This window comes from Pyxicephalus adspersus, chromosome 2, assembly GCF_032062135.1.
Source record: "Pyxicephalus adspersus chromosome 2, UCB_Pads_2.0, whole genome shotgun sequence".
Classification (NCBI taxonomy): domain Eukaryota; kingdom Metazoa; phylum Chordata; class Amphibia; order Anura; family Pyxicephalidae; genus Pyxicephalus; species Pyxicephalus adspersus.
The window spans coordinates 21,234,186-21,260,245 of NC_092859.1; the positions used below are offsets into that span (position 1 = coordinate 21,234,186).

The window sequence follows — 26,060 nt, forward strand, 5'->3', positions numbered from 1 at the left end:
TTTGTACCATAAAAACAATGAAATACCCCTAAACATAAAAGTAGTAGAGTATAAATTATTAACAAAACCCCATCAAAGTCAATGCAAAAATATACCAACTGTAAAAAAGTATGGTTTCCGTATCCAGCGGTTTAAAATCAAAAACCTCGCCAGATATTACATCTTTTTTCCACTTGCCATCATTATTATTTACAAAAAAATATGAATGAACAAAATATGAATTCACCCATCAAGTCAAGTGAAGATTGGTGGTGTCATGGACGACACAGAAAGATTGCAATGAGGGAGGAGGATTTAGAATTCGAGCAGTTGGATTGCATTGTTGTGGCCCATTTTTTTTAGTTTCTGAGAGTTATTTTTACATTGACACTTTTATTTGTATTATTTTAGGAAAGGTGGTGTGGTTTTTTCATGACCTATTTACACACACTTAATACTCTGTTTAGGACTATTTCATTTTTGTTTTTTTAAATCTAGTGATATTTCCACTTTGGTGCGGCTTTGATTATTAATAGAATGAAGAGATGCACAGGAAAGTTTAGCACTTAAACTTTAATAGTTTTAAAAGAGTTTAAATATCTGTATTAGTTCTATTTTACATTATCATAAGTAATTACAATAAAATTTACAGTACATTTGTATACATATTTAGTGTTTATCATTTACCATCACATGTGGATACATTCTGGTGATCATTCTGTACATTTAAATTCTAGTTTAAATATTAGCTTCAATGGTGATGATGCTGGCAGAGATGGTGGGGGTCATGATACTATAGATGTTGAATGGTGGGAATGGTGATGCTGGTTGTAAAAACTGTAGTAGTGCAGAAGGTGATGGTGGTTTAAGTAGTAGTGGTAGTGATAATAAAGAATGGGTGGTGATGTTGGTGATTGAGATGGTGATGACCTTGGTGGAAGTGGCTGATGGCCAAATACAAAATTATCTCATCATGCCAGCAGAATAATCAGACTGATCGAACAAACCATAGGTTTATCACTATTTTCCGATGACCCTAAATATCTACTCCTAATATCAGAAATCAGGTCAGCAATGGTACAATTAGACTGAAATATCTCCTGTACATATTCCTTCCTTGTGGAAATGATGATGGGAGTGGATGTTCATTAGAAAGTCCTTGTTTCTAAGTTAGTAATGTCCCCAAATCATAGGTTCACCACCCTTCCTGAGTCCACTGCCCATGGATTACTACCACAGCCTTTACCTGTCATAGGTCACTACAATGTTGTCTCCACAGGAGCGAATGTAGATGGCCAATCCAGGAAAGTTTCATAATATTGAAGTGACTTTTCATGAAGTATTAACTTCTCCTCCAAGGGGCTTGGACACAACCCAGGATCATTTGTTTCTTCCAGATGATCATACCTGGAAGACAAGAGAACTCATCATGAAAAAATGGTAAGGAGAGAGCCATTTATAAAGAAAGGAAAGAGCCAGGTATATATGATCTGTGTGATTTGTGGGTTGCATGATACACCATCAGATCACCATAGAACAAAAAGTGTCCTATGGTGTATCTGATGACTTGGAATAAATTATAATTGAATGAAAGTTAATGTTTGAGGAACATCTGAATATTCTGTAGTTGAAACTGTACATGGGGGCTTTGAACTCACCCGAGTTATCAGACAATGCCAAGGTTTATTACGTTTATCTGCAGCTCTTGTAGAAAGATCTGATCTTTGTACTTCTCACACTCGTACAGAGATACAAGCTAAAAGTCTTACAGCAATACCTGTCGCCTCCTCCTGTGGAATTTTTTGCTTTGTCTTCAGTAGTTTATGTTTACAACATCCATAAATCTAATATAAATGTTTGAATGAGATGTCATTGTGATTTCACATTTTTCACCACTACACATGTGGAAATCTGGATGACCTGTCAGTCTCTAACCTGAAGGCATAAAGTATTCATAAAGCATTTTGTTTAAATTTGGAAAAAGCAAGGGATGATTAGACCCTCTGTCACATGTTATTGCTGTCTGTGTACTTCCTGGGAAGATTCATTCTTTGAATTTGTCCTGGTGACCAAAGCCAACATTTGTTGCACGTCATGGGGACACCAGTTCCTGGGAACAACTTTCTGGGATGAAAAGTTTCTTTTTTCACTTTGAAGGGAGTTTCTTTCAATTCCTGTTGTGTCTTTGGGACAGGAAGTGAAGGAAAATCTCCCTAGCGGGATACAGACAGCAAGAGATAACCTGATAGGGTTTTTATCCCTTGCTTTATACAAAACTTTAAAAACAAATTATAGCTGGACGTACACTTAGAGAGAGATACAGATCCCTATCAGAGAATTTTAATTACATATGTTGACCATTTGTTTGACCAACTTTTATAATAGTGTAGCGTAACTTCTCAAGGCCTGCTTATTTTTTGCCACTTTCTTATTACTTTCTCTTACCCTGCCATACCTGAACTATCAAGCTGTATGTCTGCCCTACTTGAGTTCAGTGCTGTCAGTGCTGTTGTGATTCCAAAACCCTAAACCTTTAAAAATTGGTCAGTGTGACCTTCTTCAATATTCAGCTAATAGGAGCTGATAGGATGGGGACCTAATAGACTGACCCTGGAGTAATAGCGAGGGAAGTGAATACCAGCACACACCGATCACTGATTGCATACTTAAAGTATTAAATTGGAAATGCCTACAAGTCCACAGTGTAAGGGGAGGTCATTGACTTACAGGATAAATAAGAAAAAGTCACTTGCAGTGTAGAGGAATGCAGGTGAAATCACCCTTACACCATTGGCCTGATTTATTAAAGTCTCCAAGGCTGGAGAAGATAGACTATTATTGGAGAACCCAGGTTCACCCATGGTAGTCTATTATCTCCCATCTTGGAGAGCTTTGATTAATCAAGCACAAAACTGCTTTTATTACCTGGGAGAAATGCGCCAGAGCAGCATAGAATTCAAGAGCGCCATAGAGCCCAGCATAAAGAAGAATTTCTCAAGGTGGCCATCTGACAAGTTTCCCGGGTACCAATCACCTGAGGGCAGACAAACCAATGTTAGGGCACAGCAAACCATTGGCATCAATGCCTGAATAAGTTGTAGCACTCAATATAATATATAAGCACTCTTATAATTCGTAACAGTAAATACACAGATGTAAAAGCCACATCAATATTTTACCCCAGTTAAACTTTCACTAGGACTTTTATTATCTTGTGATTATTCAAAAAATATTTTTTATATGCTGTGATTTCAATTTAACCAGAACTTCAAACTTTAAATTTTAAATCAAAATAAAAATCATATTTCAAAATAGATTTACAAACAGGAAAATATGCAGCAGGACATTGCCATAACTTCCACTGGAAACCACTGGAAATGCCCAGAGGGGTCAGCTCAGAGAAGATCCAGTCAGAGACTGGTCTGGTCTACTGGGGGTGGCAGGGAATAAATGTCAGTGGCTTTTAGAAGGTAGGGGGGAGCTGGGGGCTTCTAGGGGATTACAGGAGTCAATGGTCTTTTTAAGGTAGCAGAAAGTTTACCCCTATAGGGCAGCAGGTAGTCAGTGACCTATAGAGGGTAGCAGGTATTTATTGGCCTCTGGATGACAAAAGGGAGTTAGTAGCCTCTGGAAGGTCACAGCAAATCAGGGTTGTGGTAAGTGAGTGGCCTCTAGAAGGGTGTCAGGGAGTACATTGCACCTCTCAGGGTTTCTCTGAGTTACCTGTAAATTGGCTACTCACCTTCAGATAATAAAAATGTGACTGCAATCAGCATTGCCCCTGTAAAGCAACCAAGTGCCTGGAAGAGAGTCATGACTGCCATGCAGATGCCACGAATGCGGCTGGGTGCCAGTCCAAAGGTTATTACAGAACCTATAAAGAATTGCAGAGTTTTATTATTCCACTCATCACATCACCCACCATCTTGATTTCTATATTATTTAATTATTAGGTTTGTCCCATCATGGATGATCACCACTACTTACAGGCCGGGGCCACCAGGGCGTCTGCCAGACCTAGGAGGACATACTGAGGAGCCAGATGGAGGCAGGACATGGAGGACACCAGTAAGACTTTCCCTGACAGTGTCTGCTCCACCAAGGGGAACCATTTTCGATTAATTTCATAGACACCAGCGACCAGCAGCGACAAGGCGGCTCCAATCTGGCCACAAACTAGACAGAAGATAACATTTTTATCAGGACACTTTCTAAGTTAAATAGCTTTCAAAACAGGAAAAAAACTGGTCCGTGGGTAAAAAATGACTAGTGGCATTGGTCAGCAAGAGAAAAACAAAATGGCCCGCAATTTGTGGTCAGTGGGAGAAAAATACCTGGCTTTACTGGTCAGTGGCAGAAAATTGTACAGCAATATTATTGGTAAGTAGGAACAAATATATATCTTCAGTGGGAAAAAAAAAACAGCATCACAGGCCAATAGGACAAAAACCCAGTATCATAGGCCAATGGTAGAAAAGTGGCCAGCATCAAACGTCAGCAGGAGTATTATTGGTCAGTGAAAGGGAAAAATTACCCAACATTGGTGGAAGGAAAAAATCAGTCTCCAGTTCAGACCATTTCTTAACATTCTGAGCCCAAATTAGTGTCCCCTTAACACTCCGACCTCAGATCTTATCCTTTCTAAATTGTCCCAGAGAGTCTAAGACTACCCTACAGACTACCATACAGAGAATCAAAGACTGTCCTGCAGAGATACAAAGTCAGAGATTGCCCTAGAGGGCCTAGGGTATCAGAGACTGCCTTACGGAGAACCAGAGAGTCAGAGATCTGCCTAAAAAAATACAAAGTCAGAGACTGCCCTGCAAAGGCACAGAGAATCAGAGACTGCCCTGCAAAGCCACAGAGAATCAGAGACTACCCCAAGGATTGAACCCTAGAAAATATAGGGAGTCAGAGATTGTACTGCAGAGACACAGTAAGTCCCAGACTCCCCTGCAGAGACTGTCCTCGAGAGACATAGAAACCAATGACCAATAAATCTAGGCTTCCCCTTTAGGACTGAACAGTGTTTTATTACATTTATATTATACTTATAGATTATTTTCCATTATATGCTCATGCTCCTATATGATGCAGTGCTTTACAAGCATTATAACACATGTATTATCAAGCTTAATAAAACATTTTCAGATTTGGATGGCCTTGTTTATCAGCAGACATATTTGTTCTGTCCATCTGTGTACATTTTAGTAAATCATTACACGTAGAACCAGCCAAATATCTGATTACTGATGGAATAGGCCTGAGTGCGTATCCCTTACCGATAGATGTCGAGGGCCGCAGTCCACAGCCACACTTGAAGGTCAGATATGCGTTGACGCTCTCTAGACAGGGAGTTATTATTATCAGTGGAATAATGCTAATAATTTTCATTGCTGCGATCGGCAGGAGAATTCCGTTCACACTTAAGTTTGAGTTCATTGATTGAATGAAAAATCCAGCAGGGACCTGAGGGAGGGAGACACCATTGTTACCTTGTGGAAGCTGAAAAATATTCTTGCAGTTTTTTTTGCAAAATGCCAAATATATTATATTATATAAATCTTTAGGGCTAGTTTCTATTAAAAAAAGATGAAGACATTTGGGGACAATTTGTGCAAGGAAAAACATAATTTATTGTTTTTAGTATAGTGTACACACACAGTCAATTTTTTTTAATATCTGGTCAAAATCTATGAACATGGCTTTGCACATTTATTTTCACAGATATATTCAAATTTTATTGAAATATACTACAAATTTGAAAGTGTTCCTGAAACAAGCTCACCTGTGTAAGACAAATTCGGTAAACAATCTGCAGGGTGAAGAGGGGCAGAAGCTTCATAAGCACCTTAGTGTTCTCCACATGGTATTCACTGTAGCGACCACCATAATGTTCCTTAGCACGATCCAACCAGGAGGGGACATGCCCACCAACATGTCGGTAATGAACACAGCACATTCTTATTGCGTTCAGGAAGACACCAACTGTGGTCATCAAAGAGCCACCTGTGAGGGGGCAGAACATATTGTGGTCACTTCATACAGGACACAAACTGGGATAGATCCCAAAGAGACACCATAGATAAGCCATTCCCAATCAGCATTCCATGGAACCGTCCGGAGGTTTTTAGACCTTCCTCGATTGTGGCTGATTGACCTCAAAATTGAAGATGTCTCCATAGTTCTGGGGCCAACACCACTTGATAGAGCCTGACATTAAGTATGTATATATATATAATATGTTAATATATATTAAGACATTGCAAAGTCTATAAATGTGATATTCTAGTCTTTAGGGGGCATTGTTTCCACTGGTTACCAATTTAGGATTTAGGATTTTCCCAGTAACCCCCAAATTACTGGTTTTAGTATAGGTTCCCAAGATCTTAAAATATTTTAAGGGTTCATCAGATTGACCCTGAACTCTGAGCATGGTGAAGGTTCTGTCTTATCACAATAATTACTCCCCCTAATTACGCCAAAGAACAGATATGGAACAAAGTCTGACCACTAGATCTAGGCATACACTTCCTGTTTAACATGGGCTCAACCAATTTCCCAATGGACAGACCCTCTACACTAAGCTGCATGTGACCACTCCCAGCCAATCATGAGTTTGTGCACATTGTGTAATTCAAGTTCTTCAATACTTTTTAGAAAGGTTGAAAATATTTTAAGTAAAGCACTTCTACTTCTAAGAATACTGTATAATTACTCAAGTACCACTAATGTTTATTATTGCAACATACAAACACAATTAATAATACTAAAGAAAAAACTCAGCAGTATTACTAACCTACTGTTAACATACTATTTACCACTGATATTACAATGTTTACAACCAATATTACTAAACCTCACTAGTAAGAATAACTACTAACAAAATTACTCATAAGAAACAATTACTATAAATTATATAATTAAAAAATGAATAATAGAAATAGTACTTACCGCTTACTATCTTAACTATTACTAAAACTTTTAGGACATACTACCACAACTGCTATCATTACTTATAAAAGTAATACCCCCTATTATGAGTTACTACTAATATTACTTCTAACAAGACAACCACAACTAATACTAATTATTACCATTACTCACTTCTACAACTACTACTAATAATACTATTGACCAATACTAATAATTAGTGTTGGTGTTTTAATTCGGGTTGACCCGAAAATGGCGGTTCGAATTTAGACAGACCCGAAAAACACAAAATTCAACTTTCGGAATTAGTGTTTAATAATATGTTTTAAAAAAAATAAAAAACGAACTCCAGATGAACTCTCAATGGAGTTTCTCCATTCAGAGTTCATCTGAGCTCAGTTCCCACAGTTACCGGGCTGTACTTATTATTCATAAGTGCAGCCCGGTGACCGTTGGAAATTTGCGGTCACAGATGATTGTAGGAGGCTCGCGAGTGCTTCCAATTAGCTGTGACTGCAGATGAACTGCTGTTCCGTATGTGTTCTTGGATGGAGAATCTCTATCCAAGAAATCCTACTACAGGTATGCTAGGGCTGCAAGAACAATCAGGGGATCGGAACTGACAGTTTCGCCCCCCTGATTGCTTTTGCAGCCCTAGCATAACTTTATTATGAGTTATTGGATAGAGATTCTACACAGCCCCAAAAAAAACCCAACTCCCCCCCCCACAAACTTAGCTGCCGAATAGCTGCTGAATCGAACACTCAGCTGTTCGACCAACACTACTAATAATTATTCTAACAATACTATTATTCTTAAAAATGCTGTTGACACTAATAATGCTACTTACACTGCCAACACAACAGCCATTAACTTTACAGTACTACTAAAAGTAACAATACCCATAACACTACTAATATCAGCAATTCTGCTTATTCCTAGCAACACAAAGGGCTCTATTTATAAAACAGGGAATCAATTACTGCCATGGAAACACATGAACCTGGAAGATTCCCACGAGGTTTGAGGAAATGTTAGATTCCCTGTTTTATAAATAGAGCCTCAACAATACTAAAAATACTACCAAAGTCATAGAATTACCAATTGCTTCTTTATCATTCTAGCAATACTATTTATTCTTCCAATATTATCAAAAGTGCTATTCTACCAGTTATACCAATACTATTAACACTTTAACTAACTCTTTAACTTGTACCACTAATACATTTAACACTACCTGAATGCACTAACTGAAAATGCTACTTATACTTCTAATTCTACCATCCACACCAATAATACTAATTCTACTCTATATACTGCATATGCTTCATATGCCACTAATACTAGCGATAGTGCCCATACTTCCAACCATACCCAAGTCATACATCATGGATTCTCTGTGTGTAGATCAGAGTCACATAGCATGGTGTAAGTGACCTCTAACAATAAGGAGATAATGAGGATAGAGGTTCATAGAAGACGGATTGACCTTTTGCCGGTTGGTAGATGAGCTCATTATGCGCCATGTGGATGGTGATGAGTGCCATGATTACTGACACGAAGGGGATGAGGAATCCCAGATTCTTTGCCACCGACTGCTGGATATATGAGATTCCCAGAAACACCACCAGACAATTTACATTGACCAGCCAGTAAAACCTGCAGGAAACATGGACACTCTGTTCACTATTATTATAACAGTAAAAATCACCTTTAATTATTATTATCACTATTGTATCAATATTGTCACCAAATTACTGTTATCATACTTGTATTGTGGTTGTAGTTAGCAGTACCAGTACTGGTGTTCTGTTGAGCTCCAAATACTTGCATTAAAAAAGTGAGCACATATGAGAAAATGCAGCTTTGGTTCTCTATTGACTTTTGACATTCATACATTAAATCTTGCTGTAAAAAGACAATGGACCTGAGACTACGAAAATGGAGGCTGTTAGTAAAATGTCTCTGAGCTTTATTAAATCAGCCCCATTGCATATAACACAATGCAAAGTTATGATTTGCACATTGCATATTAAACTATACAAAGTTATGATCAAGTTTTTATATCACATCATACAAATGAATGACCTACATAATTTATATCACACCATGCAAAGGTATGGCCAAGTTTGTATATTACACCATATAAAGGAATGACCAGCGTATAACCTCAGAGACGAGAGTTTGTTGTTATAGAACAAATTTGTCACTAACCAGTTGAAGAATGACATCAGTTCTTTCTGTCTGTAGTTTTGCAAACCGTAGGCACTGAAAGGGCAAACGATGGAGCGAATTCCTCCAATTCCAATGGCCGCCATTATTAATCCTATATAGAAGAGCAGTGTCTGGTGTTTCTTGTCCAGTGTGTGGGCAATATGGTGCTTGTCTATGTAGAAATCTTCAAAAGGAAATGCAACTACAGGCAACATGACAGTTCCTGGGGATAGAAGACATAAATACATGTATTGATCTGACTGTGCATGCCTCAAAAATAATACGTTTTATAACTTGGGTAATAACCTAAAACATTTAATTTGCTATAGTTTGTGAAAACTGAAATCTCACACTGACTTCACATGTCCCTGGAGGCATCTAGTTGGACGATATCCACTCCATTTCAGCTCCATTTATCACAAAGCTAAATGAGTAACTAATGGGGAATCCTGCTGTCAAAGTGCGGAGTTGTGGGAGTGAAGGAGACAGCCATAAAAAGGGAAATTTTACCATTGTAGAAGGGGAAGAGACACAAACTGTTGTAGGAAAATCTCCCTACTGTGTGAGGGGCAGAGACACAAATCACTGTGTAGAAATCTGAGCAGACATACACACTAGGATCATTTTAACACTGAAGACTGTGACCCCTAAGAATCCAATTCAGCCAATCACTGTCTACTAAAGGATTAGTTTTGTTTGGATAAAGCTCTAGAACAAAAAGAAAGCAGCTTGAAAATAGACTGTGGCTCACAGGTACAATGGTTTAGCCAGGTTCTGTGAGTCTTATATCTTTTACGACCTGTCATGTATTCTAAAGAAGTGTGTCCTATGAAGAAGTATATCCCATGTGGAGGTGTGTCCTATTCAGGGGCCTGCCCATGAGGAGCTGTGTGCTACAAAATGCTTGTCCCCTAATGAAAGTTTGGTTGACAGATTTACCTATGTAATTAAAGAACAAGATCTGCTATTTGGAACAAATTTGGGGGAGCATGTGTTGCATCTCTGAACTCTGCTAGAATAAGGTAGCAGGCCTGAAGCAACAGGATGGCCGAAGGGCCTCATGACAGGGGGAGTATAGAAGGCTGAACGTGGAGGGTTAAAAGTTCAGAAAGGGGGGGCCTGGAGAAGTAGAGGAGAGAAGAGCCACAAGTCAGTGAGGGGGGTTAAAAGTTCAAGTGAGGAGGTTGGAAGGTTGAAGAGGGGAAGGGACCTCAGAGCAATGGTAATAAGAAAAGAGGTTAAAAGTTCAAAAAAAAAAAAGAGGAGGAAAATGCTGGAAAAGCTGGAAGCAGGATTGGAGGGGATGGTGAAGGGGTGGTGAGAGTTAGGAGTTAAAAGAAGAGGTCTTTGGAGTGGGGAACAGCACTTTAAAAAATTTACTGGTGGACTGCATTCCCACCCTCCCTCCCTATTTTAAGGCGGGAGGGGGCCATTGTCGCAGCAGCAGGCCGGGGCAGGTTTTTGTTGTTCGGGTCCATGGAAGTTAGAGGGGGGTAATGGAAAAAATATAGAGGAGATGGGGACACGGAAAAGTTTGGTTTGGGACAGTAAGGTTAGCCTTGCATGACACTTGGTTGTTGTGGAGGCTAAGTTGGAGTATGGGGATCCACTAACTGTCTCTGAGGCGAGGTTTGAGCGCCTGGGGGCCTGGCGGGGGATCGGAGACAGCCGGATTACTAAGGAAGATTGGTGACTTTCATGGACCTGCATGAAGAATTGTTCCGGTTTATACTTAAAATGTTATCACTACAAAAGACTGTTGTGTTTAACAGCATGGTGTTAATAAAGGGGGCTGCTGTGGCCAATTTTTTCTTCCAAAAAATGTGTAATGGTTCTTTTTTGGTTGGTTAAGCGGATGTTGGGGGGGTGTTTAAATTAATTGGTTACGGCAGAGAGGACTTCTTATGCTGTACCCTGGTCATGAAAATTGTGAACTGTTTAAATGTTGTAGTAAAATGTTGTACTGTGTTATGCAAGGGTAGCAGTAGGAAAGCAAAAAGGCCTTTAGTACATATTTACTTTCTTATCTTTCCATTTATTTGTAAGTGCAATACCAGAAAAAATGCAGATAGGAGTGCAGATAAGAAAGTGTGGGAGAAAATGAAGACCAAGCTAAGGAACCAATGTTGCAGGCAAGTCATCTGACAATGGTGGAGGCATTTCTATACATTTACATGACTTTCCTTTGGGTGTATTTCCCACTTTCTCACTTGAACCTCTTCTTAAAATATATCTAGGAACTGGATAAGATTTTGCACCAGGAAATGTTAGGTATACTTTACATTCTAAGTGCTATGCTTAGTCCCATATTAAACCGTATTAAATTTCTCACGGTCGATTGATGTACAAAAAACTAATTTATGTAGAAAATATCAGAGTTACTTACCTGCAAAGTGCAAAAAGGTGCAGATATAAATGATTTTTGTCCTCCCATTGATCAGTTCTGCTGCCCAGCCAACAAGGACAGGCATTAACATGGAAGCACCAACAAAGCAAAGGTTGGCGATAGCCGCCTGGTGATACTGGTATCCAAGCTTCAATGTACAAAACAAGATCATGTTGCACACAGAAACTCTAATCTTTGCAAGATGTTTTATTCCTCCTGGTCCAGTATGGTAATACTTTGTTCTGTAGGAAATGTTTCAGTGCAGCTCCTTCCAGCAGTGTTCTTGATGAGTGTTGTGCACTCTCTCTTTGCCTTGCAATGTTTCTGGTCCTGGAATTCCACACATTGATAATAATATTTGGCACATATGTTACACATTCATGTTGGATACTTACATTGCCGAATCTAATGACTTGGGTAAACATGCCTAATTCATTTCAATAGCAACTCAGAACCTTGCCAGTAAAGCAATAACATTTTCCAGGTATTCCTAGCTATATGTAAAAATAAGAAGCACTTGTTATTCTTTAAGTTCTCTATCAAGTCCGCCCCTGTTTTATTTTCTATTATCTGATTATTGATGTATGTTTTTCCCAAATGTAATTAAATTAACTTGCTGTTGATTGACGCTACCTCTGCTGCATTTCTTTCTTGCCGGGATGGCCTTTTATTTGTGAACACAGGAATCATCTGATTGCCTTTATAACACTGCAGAACACTCGGACCTCCTGAACTTGCACACTCAGCTCTGTTGGGAGAACCATTTTACTTTACTGAAGGGGAAAGAAGGCGGACATAGATGGTATATTAGGAGAAAACAAAAGAAAGTTGGAAAGGATTTTACAGGGCAAGGAAGGACCTGTCACCTCATCATACCCGGACTCCCCTGAGATATGGAAGTCAACCAGGATGAATGGCACTCCTTCTATTCCAAACAATGTTAATACTTGCTGCAGAAAGATTTGTTAGGTTAGATTTCTTGACTGATAGTTCAGAGGTCCCCAAGGATAAAACCTGGTTGCCTGTTTTGTGGCGTAGCATGAGAAGTTCCAGCTAATGACCAGGTCTCATACATCAGTGCAGCAGCCTTTTGGAAAATTGCAGTTGCTATTACTTTCTGCATTCCAAGTTTCATCCTAAATTTACAAGAACAGTTTAATTGGCTCCCCTCTCATGTATTAATATTATTTTGCACCTCCAGGGGTCTTCGAAAAGTTGCTATACAGTTTCAATTGTGAGAAAGAATTGTTCCTGGGTCCCTGAGCCTTGCATCAAGGTAAAGGTCGGAGTTACCTGCTAGGGGTCAGGAATCAGCATTATCCTCTACATACTGCAGGACTATGGACAGAACCTATTGTAATAAACATGAAAGGAATGCAGAACAAACCTATAACCTTTTATGGTTTTATTATATCCAGCAAAACAAAGCACTGACAACACTGCTATAAAATATCCAAATTACAGCACATGGAAAGAACGGGCAACCTTCAACAAGAAGAAGCTTTACCAACGTTCCTAAATTGGCCCCTCTGAGATCATTTAAAGTTGTATTATTTCAGAATATGTCTGTCCTTTTGTCAGCTTGGCCTAACAAGCAATAATCCTTTCAGCGATAGAAGTGTGATAGAAGCTGCAATGTGTACATAAAAGGTCAGGCGATGGTCAGGAGACAGGCAGAGGATGAGATGGAGCAATTAACACCATTGTGCTATTTACTCCTCTCCAAGCTTCACATTCAGCACAGAGAAGGTTTCCAGGCCTTTCCCCTCCACGTACAACTCTACAGATTGCGGCTCTAATTAGTCCCGCTTGTTTTATCAAGTTCTACAAACTCTGGCAGATCCACCTGAACAATCACCTGTGGCCCATGTAATAAACATCATACCGCATCCTGCAATGAGACCTTCCCGCTCAGCTTGCAAGATGAGGATTTGATGTGAAAGCCCTCAGGACACGGCGGATAGCGGAGAGGCCTTTGTGCTGCTGCCAGCGGCCAGTGCGTTTAATTGCTCGCACGTCACAGTTTCATCACCGAGCTGTTAAAAGAGGGCGGCTTGGCACTCAGGGAGTCCACAGCCATTCCACTCCATTAGAGTCCTGTTTGTTGACCCACTGCTCACATATGGCAGTTTAGCACTGCAGTGAGAACAACACGCTGCACTGCGTAATGAGACGAAGAGACGTGGAGGCCACCGTATAACATGGAGAATCTATTTGTTTTCATCTCTGTCCTGTAAAGACATTAATGTTTTAGGCATTCACAAATGTTTGACATAATTGCAACAAAATCACCAGTATCCTGTAATAAACACAATAAATTATATTCTAACAGTCAATTAAAATATATCCAAACAGCTTTTTATAACACAGATGCAGATAATGCTAATACCCCCACAGTGATAATATATAAATCACTATTAATAATAGAGCTATATATTATCATATATTACATAATGATCATAGTAATGAGTAATGAGTTACATAATGATCATAGTCATACATATAATGAGATTTAGGTTAATGTACCCTGAAATATAATTAATGTATATAAAGCAAATCATGACATATGTAGCATATAACAAACAAACTAAGAATATTTATTTTATATAGTGAATTATAATAGTGACAGCAATTAGTTATATACCAACACAGTATATAGTAACGTACTGCAAGTAAACAATCATAGACACAATTTTCTATTTATAATACATAAACACCAATATTTAAATGCATATGGATACGATAATAATACATGCATTGGTTTATAACAAACAACTGATACAAAGACAATTTATTCAAATTGAGTACTATTCATACAAGTGGTATATAAATTCACACAGAATAAAAAAGAGTAAACTATAAACAGTAATTATTTACTTAAACTACAATGCACTTTATATACTAATGACTTCCTCACTCATAACCTCATCACACGCACGGCTCCAAGACTTTTCTAGAGCTGCCCTGACTCTCTGGAATGGTCTTCCTCGTCCTATTCAGCTTGCTCTTACTTTCTGCTCATTTAAAAGAGAACTCAAAACCCATCTTTTCAAACTTGCCTACCCATCTTCTTCTGTCTCTTACAACCCTCACTACTTCCCACCACTACATATCCCCCTCCTATTGTGTGATACTTCCCAACTTCCTAGATTGTAAGCTCCTCCGGGCATGGTCCTCTCATCCTCCTTTGTCATTGTAGGTATCAGTTTGTCATTTGCAACCCCTATTTAACGTACAGCGCTGCGTAATATGTTGACACTTTTAAATACAGTTTATTAATAATAATAATAATAATAATAATAATGTTTTTGGTATGTGGGATGAAACCAGAGTGTCCAAGGAAATTCTATGGTAAGAACTGAAATCATGCTAGATCAGGCCTGGTCCCCCACTCATTGCTGATGATTTGAAGAAATGTGGGATGTTCACCTGCAAAGTACATTTTAACCAAGGGATATTTTATTTATCCTGGCAAATGTGATAAAGCTCTGCTGACTTTAACTATCTAATCACATGCAAGTAAATTACATTTTATTTTAGATTTTCTTGCATGTGATTGAGTACTCTTTGCAAAGTGAAATATCACAGGATTCACTAAGTTTCCCTGCAGGGTGCTAATTCACCTTGCTAATTCCTTTAGTAAACCACCGCCATTATGTGCGTATGGGTTTATAACATATTTGGGAGCTAGATTTATCTTATAACATAACAGATATGTTTCAGTTAATGAAGGTCATTCCTTTGGAAATAAATATAGTCCAAGATACCCCCAATAATAATGGAAGCACAATATTGGGTAACAAGTGGCAACAGCAAAGGGGGGAACCAAGGCCGATATACACACAGATTATATGTATATACCAATGTGTTATCAATATTTGTTTACCTACATGGTAATTATGTTGAGTGATTAAACAAGAGATGAAAATATCAGCTGAGCTGTGGTTATAACTTTTGTGATTAAAAAAAAAAAAACCTTTTTATCTCCAGTTCCTATTCTGGAAAAGAAATGGCTTAGTCATACAATTCTGAGTTATCTGCTGACCTCGACCAGCTGAAGCCTTGAATGTTGCAAACTGCACCATGATATACAGAGATTGTAAAAGCGGCTAAAAAACAAAAACATTTCCCATGGAAGTAAAATGTGTTATATCTTGGTACAGATCACCCTAAATGATGCAATTTAAGCTCATGAAACAAAAAGTCAGGGTCAGTGTATTTGAAGTACATGAAAGGCAGAGAATAGGTTGAATACAGAGTGTAGGTAAAGTATAGGCTGGATGTGCAGGGGAGGCTAGGAATAAGAGGAAGGCAGATCATTAGATGGATATAAATGGAACCAGAGGATAGGCTGGGTATAGAGGGAATGCAGAGAATAAGCTGTATATGGAAGGGAGGCAGAAGATTGGATATTTTGTTTTGTATAGGGGAGACAAAAAGCCTCATTTATTAAAGCTCTCCTAGGCTGGAGAGGATACACTTTCATCAGTGAAGCTGGGTGATCCAGCAAACCTGAAATAGTTCTTGCCCAGGGTTGAAACATTTGCTAACAAATATTTAAGACTTTTAGGAAATTCATTCCAGGTTTGCTGGATCACCCAGCTTCACTGATAAAAGTGTATCCTCCCCAGCCTTGGAGAGCTTAATAAATCAGAGCCAAAGAACGGGCCAGAGACAAGGTGTGCTTTGCAGGGCCCTGGACAACCAAGAGGAAGAGGCAATGCTGAATGTACAGGGGAGGATAGATAGGAGGTAGTATATTCAGGGAGTAGATGAGGAACAGTTAGGCTGGGTATAGAAAGAAATAAAAGGGAGAAAAGGTTAGGGTAGATGGGGCATAAGCTTGATAGAGAAGGGAGGCAGAGGGCAGCTTTGGAGAGGAGACAAATATAAGTTTAGTGTAGAACAATGGCAGGGAATAAATTGGGGGGAGAGGGAAGGTTTGGAGATAAGCTGGGTATAGAGATGTATTAAGGGGGAGCATGGGTCTGGGGCACAGAGGCAGAATATTGGCTGGGAATAGAAGGAAGGGTGAGGGTAGGTTTGGTGTAAAACAGAAGTCCAGGATAGGCTTGGTTTGGAGGAAAGGCAGAAGATACTCGGTTACAAAGTAATATGTAGGCAGGATGTAGAGAGAAGGTTTAGTGTAGTCTGAAGCAAAGGAATAGAACAGATGTAGAGAGGAGGCAGCAAAATGGCTTGGAATATAGTAATAGGGAGGCAGAGGGTAGTCTGGATGTATTGGCAATGTGAGGATGGGTTAAATGTGGAAGGCAGATGATAGTGTTAGGAAACGCTTATCGGGCCAGCGATTTTGTGCTGTGCGCCACCGTCGTATCCCACACAGCCTATTTTGCCCAGCAATGTCACTTGCAGCAGCAAAGAGAACAAAGAAATAGCAGCAGCCCCTGCTTCCCTTTAGCCGTGCAGCCCCATGTATTTTACCAGCATCCCCAGCAGCCATTGTTAGGCTGAGCACAGCTATAGGGGATTCTAGAGGCTGATCAGTTCAGGACTCTATCCTGCGCTGGCATTGGCTGCCGGGTCTTTATAGCCTCTCTGCTCCCAGTCACCAGTGCCTGTTGTAGCGTATAGCTGGGCTATCTCTGCCGGAGTGAGTTTTCATCCGATTTACTGTTGACTGTTTATAGGCTGACTTTGCCTGTTTCTGACCCTGCGAGTTTATGCAGCCTGAACTGACCTTTTGTCTGTGACTCAGACTCTGCTTGTGTTTGCCCACATTTGTATTCTGGACTTTTCTCTGTTGGAATCTTGGTACTGCTTATCTGTGGGCTCCTGGTCCTCTGCCAGCTCTTCTCCAGGCACTATTTCTGCGTATTAAGTTCTGGGGACAATCGTGTGCTGGGAAACGCAACCAGTCTCCCGAGGCTGAGCGGGGTTTTGCTATAGGTGAAGACTGCATGGTTAGATTGGAGGACTGGTGTATAGCGAGTAGTGTTACTGGACCAGAGCCTAACAGATAGGCTAGATGTAGATGGGAAGTAGAAGGCTGAATAAAGATGGCAGGCTGGATGTAGAGGGCAGGCAGAGGGTGAGCTGGGCATACAAGTAGAGGATAGGATAAATATTTAGGGTGCAAAGGATATACTGGATGTACAGGGAAGACAGAGTATAGGATGGAGATAGAAGAGACAGATGATGGACTGGACAGATGATGGACTGGATATAGTGGGAGGGCAGAGGATAAGCTAGATATAGAGAGGAGGCAGAAAATAGGCTGGGGATAAGAGGTAAAGAATTGGGTGAATATAGAGAGGAAATTCTAAATATGAAGGGGAAGTAAAGGATAGACTGTATATAGAGGGGAGGCAAAGTATAGAATGGATGTAAACAGGAGGCAAAAGATGGGCCGAATATTGAGAGGAGGCAGAGGATATGCTAGATATAATGGGAAGGCAGTGAATAGGTTGGATGGAGATGGGAAGGAGAGGACTGGCTGGATATAGAGAGGAAGCAGAGAAAATGCTGGATGTGGTTGACAGGTTGTGAATATCCTAGGTGTAGTGGGAAGCAAAGGATAGACTGGATGTAGCGGGTAGGTAAAAGATGAGCTGAATGTAGGAGGGAGGCATAGGATAGGTTGAAAGTATCAGAGAGGGAAAAGACATGCTAGATATAGGGAAACGAAAGATTTAGAAGTCTGCAGTGTGTGTTCCTGTAACAAGAACCTTAGTAAAGCAATTAATATGAATGTGCATGGAGCAGGGCCCTCTCCTCCCGTGTCACTGTCTGTATTTGTCTGTCATTTGCAACCACTATTTAATGTACAGCGCTGCGTAATATGTTGGTGCTATATAAATCCTGTTAATTAATAATAATAATAATAATAAGCATGATATGCTAGTGCTATAGGGGATGTATGCGTATGCTGATATAGGGGTAAAGCAGAGGATGGGCTTGATGTCCAGGAAAGTCTGATGATAGGCTGGATATACAGGGGAGGCGTTAGGTTTAGGAGGAGTGCCTTTCTGGAATGTAGTAGAAAGTTTTCTTCCAGCTTTGGTGGTGTGACAGGCAAAGACTGCTGGAGATCAGGTGAGATTTGCAGGTTAGTGTTACACCTTCTGCAATGGGAGAATCTCTTGTCTCCTATCATGGGATTGCAGGTAGAAGCTGATCTTTCCAATAGACCACCTGTGATCTGTGATGGGACAGAGAGGTCCCCAGTCATTTGCAGTGTAAACTGCTACAACTAAGCCTAACACACCTTTAAAATGTTACATATATATACCTGTCTGTCCTCATATTCAGAATAGTTTGAGGTTAATACCTTCTTACCGACAAATGTCTGATGTACCAATCAATTACAATGTTCTGCATTTCATGTACTTGTCAGGTAGGGGTTAATATCACGTTAAATGATTAAAAAGGAAAAAAAACCCTTGTATGTGAATACAATGTGAATTGTGCTGATATAATGTGACTCAGATCAGACTGTGGAATTTGTTCAGCTCACATTTCACCCAGTGCCTCCAGTGCAGGATTAATGATTGGAATTACACAATATGTACTTATCTTTGCCTGGATATAAAGGACTCCATGTGAAATATAATAGATCTGTACAGGGTGGTCTGTCTGTATAAAAGGAATCTATACAGTCTGTTCCTTAATAGTCTACTGGAAGGGATGTCAGTCCATTATAGATCTGCCTGCTGAACCTTTTTCACCTTTTTAAAATAATTTTCAAGTCTCAGAGAACCCCTGTTGAAATCAACTAACTGAGGGTCAGCAGGAAAAAGTCTCCTAAATTGGTGGCCAGTGGCCCTCCTACAGTGGTGGCTAGAAAATCTTCTTTATAGACACCTAAAACATCATTAGGGCCATGCAGCTACCAAATGGTATTGGCCCCAGTACTATGCAGATCATCCAACAGTATGGGGAACCCCCTAGAAAATTCTGGAGGAACCCTGGTTGAAAATCCTTGTTATTCATCCAGAAGGGGGTATTTGTACAATACAGATCTATATCGGGAGGGGGTATTTGTACATTACATATCTATATAGAGAGGGGGTATTTGTACATTGCAGATTTATATAGGGAGTGGGTATTTGTACATTACAGATTTATATAAGGAGGGGGTATTTGTACATTACATATCTATATAGAGAGGGGGTATTTGTACATTGCAGATTTATATAGGGAGTGGGTATTTGTACATTACAGATTTATATAAGGAGGGGGTATTTGTACATTACATATTTATATAAGGACGGGGCATTTGTACAATACAGATCCACATGGAAGAGTTGCTTGTGCAATATGGATAGAGAAGGATGGGGCTTTTTGTTCATACAGGAGGAGCTACCTGTATATTATAGATCTTCCTTATATAACTACACAGGAGGGACGTATAGGTTTTTATACAGGGCTGTGCACAATATCATTGCATGCTTTGCTTGATTGTCATTTTGCATTTCTTGTACCATAAAACATCTGCAGTGTTAGTATGCATCATCCCAAAGCACATTGCTGTAAAAATGACTGCCCCATACTATATAAATGGGCGCAATCAGAATTATAAGACTAAGCACTGCTCAGTCCATAATGTGCTCTATCTCTGTCTGATCCAAAACAATTTTTCTATATTTGCATATCTTTAAAATCATTCAAAAATCTTCAAAACTGGGGCCTCTGGATGTGATGATTACAGATGCAGGAAGAACAATCCTTTGAAAAATCTTACTCATAGGAATTTCTCCTATCAGTGCCCATTACTATTGGTTATGACCTCTTTTGAATTAGGAACATTTATTAGGTACATATTCTAGCTTCAGTAATATCTACAAGTCATCTAGCAGGGCTAATTTAGAATGTTTTTTGTATATTGTTTTTGTATAAAAAAAAAAGTTTTTAGGGAGTGCTGGAATTTGCTGTCCATTTTCACTTTTTACACATTAAGTCTGGATTGAAACACTAATAGCTGCCAATATAACAAAAAATATGTTAAAAAAACATTTTAGTTAGGTAGTTTATTGGTAATTCTTGCTAGAGAGCCTGCTGGGATTACCATCCAAATACTTAGATAACATACTACTTTTACAATTTATTTTAAATTGTGACTTTTTAAAAATGTGTTTAGAATGCATTATGTACTACCTAAAATATAATCATTTAGGCTTTTACATAATTGTATTTGTGGTTAACCACTGATATCCAATGCTCATGTGAGAAACCATTCATATGAATGGCCCAGTACTCACATAAGCGGTAATCTCCAATACCAATGGATCCCAACACATCTAAAGGTGCGTACACACTTCCAATTTTTATCGTTCCAATCGAACGACGAACGATCGATTGGGCAAAAAATCGTTCGTAAAAAAGTAACCAACGACGCCGACGAACGACGAAAGTCACTGGAAACGAACGACCGGACCGGCGGATCAGATTGGACGACGATCGTTGAACATCGTTCGTGTGTACGGTCGTTCGTTGATCGTCCATGTTCAGAGCATGCGTGATGAACGAACGTCCGTTCACTTTCCTGTCGTGCACATAGTTCCTCTATCACTTAAACGATCGTATCTATTGTGTGTACAATATCTATGAACGATCGTGTCGTTACCTCTATGTGCAGGATCGGTGCTATACGATCGTTCGTGTATATCGTGCAGGAACGTTCGTCGTTCGTTTTCCGACGATAATAATTGGAAGTGTGTACGTAGCTTAAGAGCTTATCCACATTCATTACATTGGAGGGCAGAGCATAAGCCTGGATTGTAGGTGCCCAATGAACAGCTGAAATAACTGCTATTTGCAGATCCCTAGATGTTTGATTACAATGTGAATGTAACACAAGTGTAAACGTCCTCTCCACCCAGCTCCCAATAACAGACCAGGTACTTTAGGACACAATTCTTGGTTTACATCCCAAGCCATAATAGCTGTAACGTCATTAACCAGAATTATTGTTACTCCAACAGAAAAAGCCTTCTAGGACTATTATTTCTCCATAAACATGGACACTAGAAATGGGAATTTGCTTTACATAGACTGATACCTTATTTCTGTTTTGCAGGCACCATGTCCGCCATAAAGCAGCTCGCTGACAATGAGGTCTTTAGAGCCTTTGCTACATATGTGGCTGTCGTGCTCTTGAAAATGATGCTCATGAGTCTCATCACCTCCTACTACAGGCTTACACGCAATGTAAGTGTCTTTTATTTTGGGCATTCTGATATTTATATGTCTGAAAACATTGGACTGTGTGACTTCTTTTCACTATGAAATAAATTAACCTAAGTAGTTCAATTATAATAATGGGTAAAGTTATATCAGATAAAGGTGGGAGTAACTCTTGCTTTATACTCATCTCTTGTGTGTCTAGGTCTTTGCAAATTTGGAAGATGCTATTGGTCATGTCAAGGGAGGAGATGCAAAAAAATATGTGAGAACAGATGAACGTGTGGAGCGAGTACGGAGGTAATACAGCCATCTGGTGATAGCGGACTGAATGCCACCATCGTGTTAGGTCAATAATGTGTGATAATGTCAATGTGCTGTGCTAAAAAGCCTTGTCTATTCCTTAGGCATGCTGTGTATGTTGCTAGCCCTTAAAATCAAATTATTAATGTATGCTAGCCTTTCACACTGACCGGTCCACAGAATAGTGCCCCCCCCCACGAGTCCACATAATTACCCACCCCCTCTGACTTTGTGTATTATTGGGAGCTCCTCTTTGTCCACAGAATAAAAACACCTTCTCTGACCACTATACAAAGTAAAACTTTGCTTACTGGCTCGTGACAAAATGGAGGGCTACCTGTTTACCAGTCCGCAGTATGGAGAACTACCCAGTGACCGTTCCACAGAATGGCAATATTTTTTTAGGTCAGCATTTCTCAAATTAGTGGTCACAACCCAAATTAGGTCATGGCCCCCTCTTCAGACCTAATAGATGAGATGGTGGCAGATTACAGTATTGCTCACAGCACTTTGCCTTATCTCCATAGAGTACATGCTGGTAGCGTACCATCAAGTGGCAAAATGCTGTGATAACTACCTTGCTGCTTCTATAATACACTTTGGTGATTCAACAAGGAGCAAGTGGGAAGGGAATTTAAAAGCAGCCATGCCACCATAAAGGAAATTGAGTATGCATATATGTGATATCCTGAATCAGTAACAATGTGAGCAACACCCCTAGAAAAGGGGGCCCGTAAGTTCCTTCACTAGGAGCTGATAACCCCAGCGATGGTGCTATGGGTAACAGTTTTCTTTTGTGAATATAAAAAATTTAGAAAGTCCTAAAAAAGGTTTGAAGTCACCTAAAAAATTCACCCTCTTATGCATGCTTATTTGGTTGCTCCATGAAGTTATTTGTGAAAAGGATACAGTTTCTGGAAGCAACATGTTCAATCACATTGATTAGTATTTCATACATACAATTTCATAGTATTTCAAAGTCATGTGGTCAGAGCGGATTTCTTCAAGATTGCCGTACATTAGTTGTTGGCGGTCCCTTCACACAAGGTTTGCTGGTACCGACTGATACACGGCAATAAAAAGCATTTCTGCCATTTATAGAGAGTTGCTTTAAAAGCTTTGTGTCCAGTTTACTTGCAGAAAGGTGTAAAAATATTACAGCCACTAAGCAGGTTATATGGGCAACGTCGACATTTATTTGAAAAGACATTACAGCATGTTGGCGGCCATTCTCTCATTGTGACAGCGGAGAATGGAAAAGCTGCTTCCAGTTTATCACACGTAGTACGTGTCCTAAAATATCACAAATCCTACAGAGCTCCTCGCTATAACATCTTATCGATTTATCCATCACGTTGTATAGATTCCCAAATACCTGGAGAAAATGATGCTTTTTTGGTATAAATTTGGCACTTCTGGGAAGGTGACGGCTTTTTATTTTGTTTCCACAGGTGTCACCTGAATGACATTGAGAACATCGTACCATTTGTGGGAATTGGCCTGGTCTACACGCTCAGTAATCCAGAATTATCCATCGCGCTTTTACATTTCCGTATCTTTGCCACTTCTCGCATTCTGCACACCATCTTCTACCTGACACCACTGCCACAGCCAAGCCGAGCACTGTCCTTCTTTATTGGCTTCCTGGTCAATGCTTCCATGGCGTATGCCACTCTGCGCAGCGTCTCCTATTTCTAGAGATGACGCAATATTGGCGGACATACAATATTTCTTAATGTTTTCTCCTCTGTGGGGTTGTTTTCGTCTGTATGTGAGAAAATAAACATTTGATGTCAATGATTATATGACAAAATATTATCCGGCATTTTTTTCCCACAACCACAACTCTGTCACCCCCATCCCCTGTGACCCTCCCAGTCCTTTCTGCAGCCTTCACACTGCCCCTCAATGTTTTCCTAGTCCCCTTTTTCTCTGCCTTTCTCCCTCTCGGTCCCCCCTTTCTCTCTGTTACCCTCTCTTTCTTCCTGTCCCCTCCATATGTCCTTACATCCTTACCCCCATACCTTTCCCGGACCCTCATAATTTCTCTCCCCTTCAATGTTCCCCTCTCTGACTCTTGACATTTATCTCGGTGCCTCCACCCAAGAGTTTATATCTCGAGATCCCTCTTTTTGATTTCCTCCCTGTCCCCCATGGTATCTCTGTTTGTACTCCTCCATGTTCATTCCCATGAATCTTTCTCTATCCCCCCCATTTCTGTTGCCCTTCCGTTGTCTCTTTGCTTCCATCTCCCTCTTTTTTCCTCTCGTCACTCCATGCCTGTCTTTCTCCCTACCCCTTACCTGGGTGCTCCCTCCCCAAAGTATCTCTCTTTTCTCCTCCCTGTTCCCCTCTCTGTTCTTCATTTCTCCCTCATCCCACCAACAAGTATCTCTCCCCCCTTTCTCTTCCCTGACCCCCTCTCTATGTATTCTCTCCGGGTTATCATCTCTCAGTCTCTTTGCCTCTGTCTTCCTCTCTCTTTGCCTCCATTTCTCTCTCTTTACCCCTTTTCCTCCACCACTACCCTCCACCACAATATCTCTTCCTCTTCCCCTCTCTGGACTACCTCTTTCTGTCCCTTTGTCTCTTTCCTGCCTGTGCCCCATTGCTCTCTCCCAGTGACCTGGAGCTCTATCAAAACTTTAATTTTTGCAGTAAAGGTTGAAAATCTTCACTTCCATAAGAGTCGTGTTTACCTTCTAAATGTTCAAACTGAATTTCGCCTGCCTATAATTAGTGAAGTAGAATGTTGAGGTGAAGATTTGTCTGAAGCACTTAATAAACATCTGATACAAATTATAATTACAGTATTTCGCAGCCATTTCCTTAAAGTGTCTTTAATTCCAGGCTGATAAGTGCCGCTGATTTTCCTCTCCGGCATCTGAGACAAGCGCCATCTTTTCCTCTTCGAGAGCTCTGGAGATCAGGGGGCTCAGCACACAAATTTCATAGCCGTTTGCCCTTCGTCTGTCTGCTTGTCGCCCTTAGTTTTCATTAATCGCCATTATTGTTGCAGATTAAATAACTCGGAAAACACATTAATGAATTGACAGAATATAAGTGGCTTCCCATACATTCCAGAGTGATGATATGATGTTTTCTTTCCATGTTCCAGATGTTGGAGCGTAGAAATCATTAGGTTAAAGGGGTGACAGAGCAAATGGGCTCTATTCACAAAACTTAACACAAGGGTGGAAAGCTTTATTTGACAGTAATCTTTAAAACACAGCTAAACATATTTGTATTCTTAAGCATCCTAGCATGCTGGTGTGTGAGCTTTGTGAATTGAAGCTGATGCCCAGTATTCTTTTCAATCTTGAACAATTGTACATACTAATTTTCCTGGACTGAAATTGCTCACTGATTTTCGTGCACACTGTGAGCTTCTCATTTCCAACTACTTTCCTGGCTGGAGGACACCCAGTATTATCTGACCCTTTTCTTCCCAGTCTGGCTGTCCAAGATCCACCTTTTTAATGGATTCCAGTTCTATCAATCATGGAGGCTCATGCTAAGCCATCCCAATGCCGCCTGCCAACCAAGACCATCAATTCCTTTTTGATATTTGCATAACCTTCTAAATGCCATCATTCAAACCTTGATTTTAAGGCAACCCATATCTCTACTTTACACCCCATGTCCCTTGAAACACTGTATTGAATTGTAGGTTGTTCCAGTCTATATGGAACAACAGTGATAGCAACCCAATTCATGTTCTGCTATGGGTGTTGCCTCTGCAATCCATCCAATGGCATAGCTCTATCTCATGTTACCTGTTCCAAGATATCAGTAATCACTTGGAGCCATAGAAAACAAAATTGCCCATATTAAATAATCACCAATCTGGAATTGTCTTACATTCCACCAGCTGCAATAGAAATGGCATTTTGAATTTTCAGCTGTTGGAAACACATTTCTTTTTCATTTTGATACAAAGTGGGTGAATGTGGTTCACTGTGCAAGGACAACTCAATCATGATGAAAAAAAAATGGATTTTCCTAGCATATGATTGGAGTGTTAAATTCATCGAAGCTTCATCTAATTTACTAAGCTAAGTGAAATATTAATTTTCAGTGGAATAATTCCCTTTGCTATGGG

At 39.9% G+C, this 26,060-nt stretch overlaps 2 protein-coding genes across 4 annotated transcripts; one reads left to right on the forward strand and one right to left on the reverse strand.

Moving 5' to 3' along the window:
- Positions 1-537: 537 nt before the first annotated feature.
- On the reverse strand, positions 538-13,592 carry SLC15A5 (solute carrier family 15 member 5). The gene is made up of 10 exons (XM_072398934.1): positions 13,534-13,592; positions 11,513-11,754; positions 9,127-9,349; positions 8,402-8,571; positions 5,768-5,988; positions 5,262-5,448; positions 3,967-4,155; positions 3,722-3,853; positions 2,905-3,013; positions 538-1,386 (listed from the first exon to the last, which is right to left on the reverse strand). The coding sequence occupies exons 1-10, from the start codon at positions 13,590-13,592 to the stop codon at positions 1,239-1,241; spliced, it is 1,680 nt and encodes a 559-aa protein (XP_072255035.1). The 3' UTR covers positions 538-1,238.
- Positions 5,226-23,771, forward strand: MGST1 (microsomal glutathione S-transferase 1). 3 transcript variants are annotated; one of them, XM_072399873.1, is made up of 4 exons: positions 5,226-5,302; positions 21,552-21,682; positions 21,861-21,955; positions 23,410-23,771. In XM_072399873.1, the coding sequence occupies exons 2-4, from the start codon at positions 21,557-21,559 to the stop codon at positions 23,654-23,656; spliced, it is 468 nt and encodes a 155-aa protein (XP_072255974.1). In that variant the 5' UTR covers positions 5,226-5,302; positions 21,552-21,556; the 3' UTR covers positions 23,657-23,771. The 3 variants fall into 3 exon arrangements, with proteins under 3 accessions (XP_072255974.1, XP_072255971.1, XP_072255972.1); XM_072399870.1 differs by lacking the exon at positions 5,226-5,302 and adding an exon at positions 18,472-18,568; XM_072399871.1 differs by lacking the exon at positions 5,226-5,302 and adding an exon at positions 18,494-18,581.
- Positions 23,772-26,060: the final 2,289 nt, after the last annotated feature.